This window comes from Canis aureus, chromosome 27 (assembly GCF_053574225.1).
Source record: "Canis aureus isolate CA01 chromosome 27, VMU_Caureus_v.1.0, whole genome shotgun sequence".
NCBI classification, from domain to species: domain Eukaryota; kingdom Metazoa; phylum Chordata; class Mammalia; order Carnivora; family Canidae; genus Canis; species Canis aureus.
Genome location: NC_135637.1, coordinates 18121482 through 18138360, shown reverse-complemented (window position 1 = coordinate 18138360; position 16879 = coordinate 18121482). Strand labels below are relative to the sequence as shown.

Genomic DNA, 16879 nt, shown 5'->3' with positions numbered 1-16879 from the left:
TGTAAATCATTTAACCCCTCCATGGCTGAATTTCCACACCTTGAAAACAAAAGAATTTCTAAGAGCTATTCCTGCTCTAAATTTCACTGATCCTGTTATAGCTTGAAATTCACTGTAAACCAGTTTGCTCTTATATAATCACAAGCACTAGAGGAGCAAAATAATTTACTTTCTTCTTTTCATGCTCATCTGGAAATATGCAGGCTGTACTCACTTCCGGGAATAGTGTTTCATTTTCAGAAAGGATTCTTTGCAGAGGAAGAGATATTTTATAAAAGCAGGAGCAAAAGCCACAATTCCCCTGATAGCAAAGTCAGGGTGAAGAACCACAAGACATGTACATATTTTTCTCACAGTGGCCCTACTCTTCTTTTATGGCTATTTAACTTATGAAGAGATGAAATCTATTGTATCATCTAAGGCTTACCACATTATATCCCATTTTCCCAATGTCTTAAAATTATAATTTCACAGAAGTGAATTTTCCACATAACAAACTTTTCCTTTAAAAAAACAAGACTTCTTCCTCCCACTTTTGATCATTTTCTGCGTAATCTTGTCAAAATACACGATGTACTTCTCTGCCTTCTTAAAGAAAGCATAATGAACATAATTTCACTTCTTGATGGCTCAGAAGCAGTAGTATTTCATCAACTCTTGGAGTATAAAAGGACTACATGAGGAGTATCTTCCTCTTTGCAAAATAGTCCACAAACCTTTGTTCATTTTTATGTGATTGGTTAGTAGATGTCTTAGTCATGGATTTTTCTCTCTTTTTCTTTACTGTCAGGCTGCCTAAGAACTTTCAAAAGATAGTTCTTTTTACAACAAATAACCTTAGTTCTAATAGCTCTCAGTCCTCTATTCTCCCACTTTTATTCCTTTCTTCTAAACTGATAGAGGCTGAGAAACCAAGAAACCAGAATATGTGTAAAGATCACTGATAATGTTGAAAGTAAGAGCCGTTTGTACCATAAAAGTTTATGAACTTTGGGGCAGTTACTTTCACTCCTCAAAGTCCCTTGACCCTTATTTCTGGTTGTACAGCTCTGTAGAGGCAAATGGAGTTATCCAAATTATGATCTCTATATAAATTGATTAGTTGCCATATTTTCAAGTGTACACTAGATATGACCCCAAGAAAACAAAATATTCAGAAGTCTGTTTCAACAGGGTAGTGTAGGGTAGGTAGGAGGATTGAAGCAGATTATAACAATAGTACCTATGACTCTACATTACTTCTACTTATATATATTCAAATCTTTCAGATTTGAAAGTAACAAGCCTCTAAGGTGCTAGTCATTATTACTTATGTGTTAAAGTAAACCTCAAGAATTCTCAAGTAAACTCTGGACAAAGTCCACAAAATGGGGTTTAAGGAAGAAGAGAAGAGCGTAGTTATCTCTTTATAAGATTTATACAAAATGAAAGGCTATATGAAATGAATCATATCTTACTATTTCTTAAAATCAATAGACTTACTTTATATCTATTTACTTTTATAATGTAAATCTTGCCCCCCAAAATCTGTTTTCTCATTTTCAATTTCTGTTTTTTCTCTTCCCTCAACTAGCACGATTTTGTTCGACGAGACCGGCCACTACGTGTCCTAATTGACCTCATACAGAGGACAAAAGATGCTGTTCGTGAATTAGATAACCTACAGTACCGAAAAATGAAAAAAATCCTTTTCCAAGAGACACGAAATGGACCCTTAAATGAATCACAGGAGGATGAAGAAGTAGGTTCAGTTTATTTGAGTAGGCACTGATAGAATGCCTACTACATGGGAAGGTTCTGGATAGGGCACTATGAAAACCACTTTTGGTGATAAAAATGTAATTGGTGCTCTGTGCTTCAACATGTAGAGTTGCAAAAGAGACATTCATAAAATTACTCTTATATAAGACAAAATATAAAAAATACTATCGAGATATGTCACCATGCAGCGGTCCATAGTGTGGATAAAATTAGCCTGCTGGGGGGCATTAGTAAGTTTGTGTAGAGGACATGATGTGGGTGGTTTCTAAGAGACAGGCATAGGGCATTTTAGACTCAGGAAAGTATTGTGCTTTAGGAAGATTATTCTGGCAACAGAATGTATTACAGCAGACTTGAATGTGTCACATTCTGTATAATAGTCCATGCAAGAGGTAATAAGGGCAATGTCAATGGAGATGGGGGGGGAAGGAACACTTTTGAGAAACACTGTAGAGGTAGATGTGATAATACAGTGCTTCTCATTAAAAGTGGTAGTGACAGATGAGGAGGAATTTAAAATGATTCTGAGCATTTTAGCCCAGGTGACTGTACAATACCAAGAACAGAGAAAAAGAACCAAGGAGAAAGAGTAGGTTTAGGATGATTTCAGTTTGGTGCCTGTTGAGTTTAAAGTCCTGGCATCCTATGCTGCTGACATAGTATGCAGATGGAGTTTTCAAAGGAGAGGTGACTTTCTGGTTTCTCATTCAAATAACTTAAGAAGGATTGGTTGAGACAAGGGTAATGACAGTCAAGACACCTGACTGGTGATGTCTGGCAGTTGGTTAGGAAATTCAAACCCAGAACATAAGAAAGAGGTCTGGGTAGATGGTTGGCTGGGGGTCAAGAGCATTAAAATGATTATAAATCAGGAGTTGAATGTAGTATGGGAAGAGGGCAGTGCCATATGAGGGACCCTAGGAAACAAACATCAGAGGTGTTTGAGAGTCCACGACTTCAAGGATGGAACAACCAGTATCATCAGATGCCATAGACAAGTCAAGTTACACAAAGACCAAAAAAAGAAAAAAAAAAAAACAGAAGTTTTTTTTGTAGAATTTAAACTGGGTTTTACAAGCAGGGCATTCTTGATGACCTTCGTAAAAGCAGTTTTACAGGAGTAGTTACAATAAATAATAGATAACTGTGGGTTTATAGAATAAATGAAAAGTGAAAAAATAGAGACAGTGAAAGTTAGTTATTTTAAGATTCATAAATTTAGCTAAGAAGGAAAAGGGACAAAGGGCAGTATGTAGAGAGGTATGTAAGTATGGGGGAGGTCTCTTCATATTCATAGGCAGAGTGGCAGAAGCTGAGACAAAAGCTTTGAATTTAGAGACAAGACAGATGTAGCTAAAGAAGTAGGATCTCTGGAAGTACATGAGCTAGGAGTAAGAGTACTAGAACCTTGAACGAGAGAAAAGACTCCACTTCCTCTGAAACTAGATTAAAAAAGAGGAAAAGAATGAACAATGAATTTTATTTTACCTTTTTAACATAAAAGAAAAATTATCAATAATTATAAAAATGAAATTCAGAAAACTGAATTGGACTTTAAAATCTCTTGATTGCAAATATACAAATGATCCCCTTTAATTGGGAAAACAAATCTGTTAAAAATATTAATGTATTATCTACCATTTAATTTTTTTTTTTATGATAGTCACACAGAGAGAGAGAGAGAGAGAGAGGCAGAGACATAGGCAGAGGGAGAAGCAGGCTCCATGCACCAGGAGCCCGACGTGGGATTCGATCCCAGGTCTCCAGGATCGCGCCCTGGGCCAAAGGCAGGCGCTAAACCGCTGTGCCACCCAGGGATCCCAATTTTTTATTTTTTTAAAAGATTTATTTATTCATGAGAGACACAGAGAGAGAGAGAGAGAGAGAGAGAGGCAGAGACATGGGCAGACGGAGAAGCGGGCTCCATGCAGGGAACCTGATGCAGGACTCGATCCTGGAACTCCAGGATCATGCCTAGGCCAAAAGCAGGCGCTCAATCACTGAGCCCCCCAGACATCCCTATCTACCATTTTAAATTACCCAAATTATCTATGTCAGTGATTCCTTATAGTGCCATGACTAAGTAACAATTCATAAAGTTATATACATACAGTATAGTTCTCTGAAAATAGGATTTTGGGGGAACTAAGTTGCTTTAATTATATTATTTAATCTTATATCAAAAGATATCCCACTGTGATGGGTAAATTACATATTCTGATTATTTTACCACTTCTCAAATAGTAGTCTTTGGACTAGCAGTGATGAATACCAGTATTATTTAACAGATACATTTAATAAGATTACAGAGGTAAGCATGATAGAATTGCTTGAGGGAGGCAGAATTTAATTACCTGTCCAGGACAGTAGAATTAATATCCCTGCTTAGACATGAAGTTACTCAATAATGATTTGTGAAGGAACACATTGCTTGTCAAATCTCTGAATACTCTTTTCACTCTATTTTAGTTTCAAAGACAACTGCCCTATTTGTAAATATACCAGAAGTTACCTGTTCAGTTGCCTACAGTCTTTCTTTAGCACCTTGATGTTCCTGAAAGTCTCTTACACACCTGGCCTGATTTCTGCTTACTGAATAGCAAAACAATAATATGATAGTTGCATATGACAGAGGAAAGCCCTGGGATAGCCGCATTTGGAGCCTTATGACCCATATCCAGAATGGCCCCAGAGGAAGGCAGAGAAGTGAATTTGAGATGTCTGAAAATGATGAGGGAGTATTGGAGTCACTACATAAAAAGTTTATCTTTGCAGATTTGGCAGAAAAGCAACTTGGCACTGCAGAATTGAGTGTGCTTAATAGCTCAGTCAATGGATTGGCACTTTATCTCCAGTCATTTTTTTTTTAACCCCCATGCCCCATTTTTATAGGACACTGAACATGGAACCAGCCTGATCAGGGAAATGGACAGCCTGGGCAGCAACCATTCCATCCCAAGCATGTCTGTGAGCACAGGCAGCCAGAGCAGCAGTGTGAACAGCATGCAGGAGGTCATGGATGAGAATAGCTCTGAACCTGTCCTGATGCACGATGATGAAAGCACTCTAAATTCCAGTTCCTCTGTTGTGCCCAAGAAGGTAGGTTCCATTGTCCCCTTTGTAGCTCTAGGTTTTGTCAATTGTCGTGAAATCACCTCAGGCCACTTGGTATCCAGACATTTCAGTGTGCCTTTCTACAACTGAAATATGGGACTAAACTTAGCACTTGATAGTTCTCTTACAGTATAAAGATAGTAAAATACTGTGTAAAGCTATAGCTGGACCTATTTCTTCATCTTCCTCTCCTGCTACTCTGATGTCTTCCATCATCAGTAAATAAAAATAAATCCATAAATCTCCAAGTCAAAGAAATTAATAAAATCCTCTCTAAACCAATAACTTTAATACCATAAATCTTAACAGCTTCCCTAGTATAGGCTGTTGGTTGTGCCCTTTTAGAAGTATGCCCTCAGAAGTATGTTTCTTTTTTTTCAGAAGTATGTTTCTTAATGTATATTCCCAAGATACCATTTGTTTTATAAACAGTTTCTACTCTTTTCTATTGCTCTTATATTTATTTCTAATTCTAAAACTAGCTCTGTCTTGTTAAATATTCTGACTTTTGAATAAATGATTCTGTTTTTTATTTTTAATTTACTTTTCCAATTAAAGATCCACCTGGGGGTGGCTCTGTCAGTTAAGAGTATGACTCTTGGTTTTGGCTCAGGTTGTAATCCCAGGGTCATGGGATCAAACCCTGCATCCAGCTCTGTGCTCAATGCAGCATCTGCTTAAGACTCTCTCTTCCCCTCCCTCTGCCCCTCCCCTGTTCTCTCACTCTCTCTCTCCCTCCCTCTCTCTAATAAACAAATCTTAAAAAAAAAAAAAAAAGATCTTCCTTTCATACAGGCCTACCATGGTTCATAAGTTGAAGTACTTCATGAAAAAAATGAAAAAAAGTTTTAAGGATTCTTCAGAGTATTTTTCTATGAGTATTTTACAGGATTACCAATAATTCTTTGGAATAAGTCCCAAAAATGTTTTGAGTGACTTTAGGTACGCAGTCTACAGTGTAGAATTATATGAAAAAATCCCTTTTTCTTTTTCCTTATAAGGTAAATATGTACTTATTTTGATAAATGCCAATGATTGCATTCTAATTTCAGTGACAGAGCATGTTTAAGAATTTTTTTTCACTTAGACTTCAACTGGTGCATTTTCCTTTGGGCAAAAAGGAAATTGAACAGATAAGGATGAAGGGCAGGAGAAAATATATTGGTCCCTGGTCATAAGTAGTGGAAGTATACACATTTATCTTCTGAATGAATTAACTTATTCATTTATTCAACAAAAATTGGTGAGGACTTCTACTACATACCAGAAACTATGGTTAGGCCCTGTGGATGCGTAGGAAACAAAACAGACATACTGCTTCATGAAACTTATTATCTGTGGGGGAAATCAGGAAAATAATTGTACAAATAATAATATAATCATGTAATTATATCATGTAATTATGAAACTTCTGCTCTGGGTAAAAGGATTTAATCTATCAGGGACTAGTGGAAAACATACTCAATGAAGTGACATTTAAGCTAAAACTACAAAGATATGTTGAAGTTAGCTAAGTTGGAGTGAGAGATGGGGATGAGTCAGAAAGCAACAAGCACAAAGGCCCTGAGACAAAAAGAACTTTGTATGTTCAAGGAAGAGGTGAAAGGTCAGAGAGGTTAGAGCTTGGTGAGCAGTATGAAAAGTGAATGAAGTCTAGAGAGACAGCAAGGACCAGGTTATCAGAAAGCCATGTAAGCATTTTGAGTAAAGGAGTGATATCAGAGAGATGCAGAAATCTGCTAAGAACTCAGCATTGGCAGCCAGGCTTCTCTAAACATGGGCAAGTGATCTTATATATAAAGAGTAGAAAAGAAGGTTTTTGCTGGGCTCTTTTTTTGGAAGGAGCTATCATGGATCCTGACGAATGTGGCTCTTTCCTTTCTGTTACCTCTGAGCCTACATGGGAATAGAGACCAAAAGAAAAGGAATTCCACTGGATCTTTTTACTCCAGGACTCCTCAAATGAGAACAGAATTAGAAGAAAGATACTACTGGCATATCAACAAGAAAGAAAAGCCTAGTCTTGAACTCATTGGAGATTTTAGTTCTAATTTTGCTATGTGATAGTACAGACCTATCTTGTGATAATATAGATTTTTCAATACTTTTTTCTCTTGCATGGTGTAATTACTTAAGAATAGATAGTAATTTATGGGGCACCTGGGTGGCACAGTTGGTTAAGTGGTTGATTCTTGGTTTTGGCTCAAGTTGTGATCTCAGGGTCATGGGATTGAACCCCACATCAGGCTCCCTGCTTAGTGATGAAGTTTCTCTCTCCCTCTGCCCCTCCCCACCCACATTGAGTCTCTCTCTCTTCCTATCCCTCTCTCAAGTAAAATAAACAAATCTTTAAAAAAGGATATTAATTTATATTCTGAAATAGAAGGTAATTGTATTTGATCCGTGCAAAATGTTTGTTAAGAAGAACGTAAATTAAAAAAAAAGAACTTAAATTATGTAATGTATTTCTGTTTTATTATGAAATAAATATATAGAGAAAATGAGATTAAAAAATTGAAAAACATATGCAAATGAAACTAAATAAATTAACTGAAAATATAAGCAGGCTAACCAAAAGACAGTTTCAACAGAGCAAAAAAGCAGCCTACAGAATGGGACAAAATATTTGCAGATCATACTTTGCATATCTAATATTTGCATATCTAAGAAGGGACCAATATCCAGTTAGAGAAAGAGCTCCTAAAACTCAACAACCAAAAAACAACCCAAATAAAAAATGGGCAAAGGATTGAATAGGCATTTTTTTTGAATAGACTTTTTTTTAAAGATAAATAACCAATAGGCACATAAAAAGAGGCTCAATATCATTAATCATTAGGGAAATGCAAATCAGAACTACAATAAGAAAATGTCAATGTTACCCAGGGCAATATACACGTTTAATGCAATCCCTATCAAAATACCATGGACTTTCTTCAGAGAGTTAGAACAAATTATTTTAAGATTTGTGTGGAATCAGAAAAGACCCGAATAGCCAGGGGAATTTTAAAAAAGAAAACCATATCTGGGGGCATCACAATGCCAGATTTCAGGTTGTACTACAAAGCTGTGGTCATCAAGACAGTGTGGTACTGGCACAAAAACAGACACATAGATCAGTGGAACAGAATAGAGAATCCAGAAGTGGACCCTGAACTTTATGGGCAACTAATATTCGATAAAGGAGGAAAGACTATCCATTGGAAGAAAGACAGTCTCTTCAATAAATGGTGCTGGGAAAATTGGACATCCACATGCAGAAGAATGAAACTAGACCACTCTCTTTCACCATACACAAAGATAAACTCAAAATGGATGAAAGATCTAAATGTGAGACAAGATTCCATCAAAATCCTAGAGAAGAACACAGGCAACACCCTTTTTGAACTCGGCCATAGTAACTTCTTGCAAGATACATCCACGAAGGCAAAAGAAACAAAAGCAAAAATGAACTATTGGGACTTCATCAAGATAAGAAGCTTTTGCACAGCAAAGGATACAGTCAACAAAACTCAAAGACAACCTACAGAATGGGAGAAGATATTTGCAAATGACATATCAGATAAAGGGCTAGTTTCCAAGATCTATAAAGAACTTATTAAACTCAACACCAAAGAAACAAACAATCCAATCATGAAATGGGCAAAAGACATGAACAGAAATCTCACAGAGGAAGACATAGACATGGCCAACATGCATATGAGAAAATGCTCTGCATCACTTGCCATCAGGGAAATACAAATCAAAACTACAATGAGATACCACCTCACACCAGTGAGAATGGGGAAAATTAACAAGGCAGGAAACAACAAATGTTGGAGAGGATGCGGAGAAAAGGGAACCCTCTTACACTGTTGGTGGGAATGTGAACTGGTGCAGCCACTCTGGAAAACTGTGTGGAGGTTCCTCAAACAGTTAAAAATATACCTGCCCTACGACCCAGCAATTGCACTGTTGGGGATTTACCCCAAAGATACAGATGCAATGAAACGCCGGGACACCTGCACCCCGATGTTTCTAGCAGCAATGGCCACGATAGCCAAACTGTGGAAGGAGCCTCGGTGTCCAACGAAAGATGAATGGATAAAGAAGATGTGGTTTATGTATACAATGGAATATTACTCAGCTATTAGAAATGACAAATACCCACCATTTGCTTCAACGTGGATGGAACTGGAGGGTATTATGCTGAGTGAAGTAAGTCAGTCGGAGAAGGACAAACATTATATGTTCTCATTCATTTGGGGAATATAAATAATAGTGAAAGGGAAAATAAGGGAAGGGAGAAGAAATGTGTGGGAAATATCAGAAAGGGAGACAGAACGTAAAGACTGCTAACTCTGGGAAACGAACTAGGGGTGGTAGAAGGGGAGGAGGGCGGGGGGTGGGAGTGAATGGGTGACGGGCACTGGGTGTTACTCTGTATGTTAGTAAATTGAACACCAATAAAAAAAAAAAAAAAAAAAGAACTACAATAAGATACCACCTTATGCCCAGTAGGATGGCTACTTTCAAAAAATACAGAAAATGACAAGAATTGGAAAGGATGTGGAAAAACTGGAATCCTTGTGTGTTGTTGGTAGGAATGTAAAATGGTATATAGATGCTGTGGAAAACAGTGTGGTGACTCCTCAAAAAGTTAAAAATAGCATTACCAAATGATCCATCAATTCTGCTTCTGGACATATACCCCAGAAATCAAAAATAGGGTCTCAAAGAAATATTTGTACAACCATGTTCATAATAGCATTATTCATAATAGCTAAAATGTGGAACCAACCGAAATGTCCATTGATGGATGAATGGATAAGCAAAATATTTAATTTTTTTTAAGATTTTATTTATTTATTCATAGAGATGCAGAGAGAGAGAGAGAGAGAGGCAGAGACACAGGCAGAGGGAGAAGGAGGCTCCATGCAGAGAGCCTGACGTGGGACTCGATCCCAGGACTCCAGGATCATGCCCTGGGCTGCAGGCGGTGCTAAACCGCTATGCCACCGGGGTTGCCCATGGATAAGCAAAATACTGTATTTACAAACAATGGAATGTTTATTCAGCCGTAAAAAGGAAAAGAAATTCTGATATACACTATGACATGGATGAACCATGAGGACATTATACTAAGTGAAATATGCCAGTAACCAAAAGACAAGTAGTGTATGATTCCACTTAAATGAGGAATTTAGAGTAGCTAAAATCATAAAGTAGAATGGTGGTTGCCAGAGGGTGGGGAGAAGAAAGAAATGAAGAGTTGTTTAATGGGCACAAGTTTCAGTTTTATAAGATGAAAGAGTTATGGGGATAGATGGGGGTGATGGTTGCACAACATAGTGTATTTAATAGTACTGAACTGTATACTTAAAAATAATTAAGATGGTTAATTTATATATTAAATTATATATATTTTCCTTCCACAATAAAAAGGGGGAAAATTTAAGCAGGCAGGAAAAGTAGAATATGTTATCTATGAAAACTGGAATGTTAAATATGATATATCTTCATGAGACCCGTTTAAATCCTATACCTGGGCTTAAAAATGTATCATTTTAAACACAACAGAAAATTTTTAAAAATTATTCAAGAACTTTATATTTGTTGGGGTACTTGACTTCCCAAAAGTTTTCCACTTGGGAACATAAATGAAATAAGATCTTAAGCTCTCAATAGAAAATTTTATATAATCATAGGAATGAGGAAACTAGTTTATAGTTCTGTCTGCCACACTGTTGTGTTCATTTACTTTAGACAAGTCACAAACCTCTCTGGGCCTCAGTTTTTCTATCTGTAAAATTAGGAGTTGTTCTGTATGGTTTCAGAGATCCCTTCCAGCTCAAATTCTGCCTTTCTATTCCTGTAATCTTTGAGCAGCAGATCTTTGTGACTTTCAAACTGTTTTGTAGAGAGGTACCTCAGGAACAGGCCTCATCCATACCTCCTCCAGGATAAGACTGGCTTTTATCTCTTAGGTTATATGATTGGATTTCACTTAAGATTTCACTTAAAAAGGGCATTTTTCTAAAAGCCACTGTTCTGATCAGTCCCTCCTTTTTCACACAGATGGCATAGCAGTGACACTGTATTAAATGTAGGAACAGCTAACTTTTACGTCATGGGTTGGATTCTCTGGGAAGCAAAGCTGAGACGGTTTCAAGCAGCAATTTGCTTATTAGGAGTTTCCTTTGGGATCAACCCCTGTGGAAGAGAGAAGGAAGCAGCACTGAGCAGAGGGCAAAGTTGAAGTGAGATGCAGACCTAACAGCAGCCTCAGCCTTAGCAGTCTAAGGGAGCTGTGGGGCTCTAATGACACTTCAGAGTTGTCCAGACTGAGTCAGAATGGCTGGGCCTTGTTACCCTCACCCAGACCAGTCATTGAATATGAATAACCTGGGAAGAGTGTGAACTTGCTCACAGCTGCTCCCTGCAGCCAAGGCAGCCCCTAAATGGACCAACAGCCCCTTCTGACTGCCAGGATTCTGGCAGCAATCTTTTCTTAGAGGCGGATCTAGGTGGAGCATTTCTGAGCCTACCATAATTTGTGACCACAAAGATTATTTTTGAAAGAAAGCAATCAGTATTATTTTTTAAAACATTTACTAGTTTTGCATGGGTTTGTGACCAAAATCTTAGAAAAGCCTATATATCACTAAATTATCATATTACAACCTATATTCTACTCATTATCCTATTTTATTTTCTTTTTAATACTTGTCACTATCTAATATTATATATTAATTAGTTTATTATTTCATTAGTAGAATGTAAATGTTATTAAGGCAAAGATTATGCCTACCTTGTTCCACACTGTATCTCAACACCTAGAACGGTGCCTGGCATAGCACAGGCATTCAGTAAATAAGTATGCAATGAGTGAATGAACGAACAAACAAAAAACACAAGGACTGAATTAATGGCCAGATAGAAAACATCATTGCTATTTTGGTTCATTAAACATATAGATTAAAAGAATTAAATAATCTTATCTTTATGGTTTGAAAGACTTAAATAGCATTTCTCCAACAATTACACCCAGACAGTAAGAACATGCTTAATAAATATCAAAATATAAGAATAAGGGTGGGGGATCTTTTTGCCCCCACACACACATCTTGATTATTACAATCAAGCAGACATTATCTTAAATTAGTCAAATCATAGATATGAAACAGATGACCATTTTATATAAGAAGTAAAGGCCATGTGTAACCAGTAAGAATGTGACTTGCAATTAACTGCTCTGCGTCCAGAATAAAGATGCCCTGATTTTAGCAGGACAGTTCTATCACAGATCAAGCCCCCAAAAATGTAAAGTGGGACACAGAAAATTTTCCTTTGACATCAGAATTTCAGGTTATTTCTTTTTCTCCAGTCCTGACCTCTGCTCTGAATGGACCCTAATCTAATCTTCCTTGTGAGCAAAAATGACTTGATAAGTCTAAAAGTATATTCTGACAAACTTTAAGTACTTTTCCACTTCCTAATGTTGCCACACTGCTTTTTCGAGTAACAAGAATATCTCTAGACTGTTACCTCCTCAAAGACATCTCTCTTCTGCTACCACCCAGCACAGTGTCTGTCACATTGTAAGCACCCAATAAATGTTTTGTGAACTAAAATGAAGGTGAACTTTTATAGGACACAATTCTACATGTGCCTCAATTCTCATTTTTTTCCAAATGACTCCAGAGCAAACTCCAAATCCAGATTAGGTCTTTTGCCACTACCTAGCCTCCTTCTGAGCCTCCACCCTACTACTTAAAATCACTGTGGATGTAGCAGCAGCAAACAGATTTTTTTTTTTAATTTTTATTTATTTATGATAGTCACAGAGAGAGAGAGAGAGGCAGAGACACAGGCAGAGGGAGAAGCAGACTCCATGCACCAGGAGCCTGACGTGGGATTCGATCCCGGGTCTCCAGGATCGCGCCCTGGGCCAAAGGCAGGCGCTAAACCGCTGCGCCACCCAGGGATCCCAGCAAACAGATTTTAATAGCATTGTAACCAACAAAATCTATTCTTTTAATTTGCCAATTAAAAGGTACACTTTTATCTTGTTTAAGTCTAAAATCAGTTATCTTTGCCTGCTACTGCCTTATATTAATATAGATCATAAGACTTTAATATATTAAAGCGTTTGGTCATTAATCACTGTTATTTTAGGTATGCCTAATGAACTTTAGTCATCGTGACCCCTTTTTAGAGATTATTTTTGAAAATCACTCTATCCTAACTTCTAAAACTTTATTTGGCCTTTTTCTTATTCATCAATGTTCTTTTCCACCCTCTTCTTTGAAAAAAGAATGTCTTTCACCATTTTTGTGGGGAAAAAAAAAAGAGAGATGTCCTTGAGGGGATAGGATGTTCTACTTTAATTTTAGCTTTCTTTCAGGGGCCTTTCCTATCATTTTTTGCTGAAGAGAGGGGTGGGTTCTTTGACTCTTCAACTCACATTGGCCAAAGTAAAAGTAAATTAACATATGAATGTAATGTCTTTTAAACAGAGCAGTCATACAAGCCACCTCTCTATAGTAGCATCATTATCCTCTGCATTCTAGTCATTTTTTTCTCCCTAGTAGCTATCCTACCCTGTAAAGATAGCCTATCCATCTTCTTCCCTTCCTCTAGCCCTAGCTTTTGATAGCTATAATGGCTTATACAATAATTTAATACTTCTAAAATGAGGAAAAACAAAGGAGAGATGGTGGGTTTGTTGATCCTTTCTCTACACCATAAAAAGTGTAGGAGTAATAAAAAGACTTCTCATCATCCAATAAAAGCCGTTTTTAGATCCTCTTCCTGCCCCCAAGTAAAAGTGTGCTTGTCACTATTTTACAACTTTCTTAGAGTACAGATTGGCAGGTTTTTTATGAAATACAAATTTGAATTCTGTTAAATAATATAAGAGAAAATGTCATTGTCTCAATCTTCTCACACCTATATTCTTTTTTTAAGATTTATTTATTTATTTATTTATTTATTTATTTATTTATTTATTTATTGTTTATGATAGACACAGAGAGAGAGAGAGGCAGAGACACAGGAGGAGGGAGAAGCAGGCTCCATGTCAGGAGCCGGACACGGGACTTGATCCCAGGATCGCGCCCTGGGCCAAAGGCAGGTGCCAAACCGCCGAGCCACCCAGGGATCCCCCTCAGACCTATATTCTTGAACTTATTTATTCAGGAAACATTTACTGAATGCCTACTAAGTATCAAGCACTAGATGGGGGTCCTAGGGAGACAGATTTTTCAAGCCACATTTACTCTATTTTCGGAAAGCTCACAGTCTCATGGACAGACACATAAGGAAATATGTGATAGTATGGTAAAGGTAAACCCAAAGTATAACAGGGTCCAGAGAAGTAGTTTCTAGGGTTAATTTCAAGTTAATCTGGAAACTAAACAAGCAGCTATACCATGAATCTTAATTTGAGAATCTTAATAGATACTTAGAGAAAAACTTTTTAATAAAAGTAAAGCTTCCTGTTCAGGGTATAAATAGTAAAGTTGGTGCTTCATGTTTCATGTACTTCAGTATATTATATAAAAGTTCAATTATTTTTTGCTAAAATCTGAACAAAATTTACAACAGCTTTTTTTAATCTGAAGAAGTTTTATTTTTTTACAATGAAAGAACATTATAAATTTACCTGCTTAACATAGAATTACTTAAAACTGGTCCTCAACCATATTGGTGTTTCAAAGAGCTATTTTGTTTATTCCCAGATGATAATGTTTTAAAGATAAATTAAAACAAGACCTATATTTTGTCTTGGTAAAGTAGAACATGATATTTGTTCTTTAAAAAAAAATTGTTTTTGTAGGTATTCTCTACCTTCAACATAGGTTCAAACTTAGAACCCCAAGATCAAGAATCACATGCTCTACCAACTAAGTCAGCCAGGCACCCCAATATTCTTCATCTTCTAAAATCATTCTTTAACATCAAATATGCTGACCCTCACATCATTTGTAAATAATCTGCATCAATGCCTAACTGCATAAAATAGCAAATTGACTCTTTCCACTATTAGTCTTAAAATGTGTTCAGTTCAGAAAGTCTGGGAGCCAAATATGGTGGTCATTTTCAAAAGGACTGCTATTTTGAAGGGGCAGTATAACCAACAGACAATATACCCAGTAAAGTCAATAGTTTCATTTGTTTGTACTTCTCAAGTCAACTTTCCCTCATTTTAAAATTGCTTCATTGTTTAAGTTGTCTTCAGAGTTTTAAACTTGCTTTATGCAATGGAATTGAATATTTTAAAATTCATTTTCCTATGCATTTGAAATGGATATTCACTGTTTTTTACCTCATTTTGTGATCTCTTGCATAATGTTTGAAGACTTTTAGTGTAGGGATAGGTTATGAAGCTGTTGTGGAAAACTAAGAATTCTTTTGTAAAATGAAAAAATTTTTAAGCTGAAATAAAGAATTATACTGTTAACATTATTTACTGTATTTGAAGTAGATTAAAATCTTGGGCCTATTCTTCAGATTAACTTTTAAAAAATAGCATTATTTTAGGGGGATGGCAAAAAATAATAAAATAGCATTATTTTAAATATATACCTTAGTGGATTATTGAATTAGCTATGTGTTAACTAAAATCACTGTGATTTCGAATTTTAACTTTCCCAGTGTATTCCAATATCCTTGGTTTAAAAACTTAGCAAATAAATGTGACTTTTAATTTGCTAAGCAAGGTCCTAGCCCATAATTTTTATCTGAGAGAGAACACACTAATAATATTAAAATTATACATATTTGTACATGAATATGTTTCACTTTATTCTGTTAATAGATTCTAGTGTCACTAGTTATCTTTGTAAATCAAGTTATTACAATTTAAAACTGAGCTGCTACCTCTCAGTGTCAATGTACTTAATGTTAGCTAATTAATAATCACCAAACTGACTTCTTAAGGCCTTCAATGAAACCACAGGGCTCTACTTAGTCTGTCTCATCTGATTGTTGGCATTTAGAAGCTTCTTCTTTTTCTGGAACTGTAATATTAGGTAAGATCAATTTTTTAGGTAAGGTCAATAAATGTGACTTATTAATAAATACTCAGCAATGTGAATGGCAGTAGATCCCAGTGCCTTCCTCTCAGAACCTTAAACCTAGTGCATAAATTCTAGTCCCATACTTGATCTCTCTTTGCCCTAAAAAATAAGAGGTTAGATTTCCTGGGAAATAGTATAGAAGTTTTAATTGGCCTATCAAGGTTTTTTTAAAATAAATCTCAAAAATATGGGTTGAGGCACATTTTTAACCTGTAGTACTGTCTAATGGAACTGCTTGCAGTGATGGAAAGGATCTTATCTGCAGTGTTCGGTATGGTAGCCATAGTTAGTGGCTACCTTAAACATAGCTGGTGTGACTTAGGAACTGAATTTTATATTGCATTTAATTTAAATATCCATGTGGCTATGGTTGTCATATAGGACAGCACAGTAATAGAACATCCTTGAATTTGATGTATATGTCCTCAGTGGCATTAAAGGTCCCTTCATTATTTAAAAACAAAATAGACCTCAATACAGTATATTGAAAAAAATCTCTAAATATAGATGTAATGGTAGATACCTTCCCAACATTCTAGAGCATTCTAAATTTATAAATGGAAAAAGAAAATCAGCCCAATGGTAAATTTAATCTTGCCTCTTGGCTTTTACCTAAAAACCTGGATATAAAATTTAATTTCCCTCAAGAATATATGTGTCTTGAGTTTTCAAAATTTTAGACTATGTAATAAAATTTTGTGTTTTCTGAACCTCGACAATTTTTGTTTTCTGCTAAAAGAAAGAGCAATTTTTTAAAAAAATTTTCAAATAGTCATAGACAAAATGCAAAACTGACTTCTCACAAATGGTTTCTCCTAAAACCCAAGAGCAATTAGGAAATTAATTCCTTCTTCCCCATCCTGAACATGTACTGTTTAAAAATCCCCCATGGTTGTACATGTTTTTGAGCTATTATTATAGTGTCTTTTTTTCCTGAAGGG

General features: G+C 36.2%; 1 protein-coding gene across 4 annotated transcripts in view; it reads left to right on the top strand.

Moving 5' to 3' along the window:
* Window positions 1-16879, top strand: part of TAOK3 (TAO kinase 3) — a 179221-nt gene that overhangs the window by 128193 nt on the left and 34149 nt on the right. For all 4 annotated transcript variants that reach the window (XM_077875837.1, XM_077875838.1, XM_077875839.1 and 1 more), the window contains 2 exons: window positions 1574-1741; window positions 4654-4860. In XM_077875837.1, the coding sequence (XP_077731963.1) occupies window positions 1574-1741; window positions 4654-4860 (375 nt within the window). The remainder of the gene's footprint in view (window positions 1-1573; window positions 1742-4653; window positions 4861-16879) is intronic.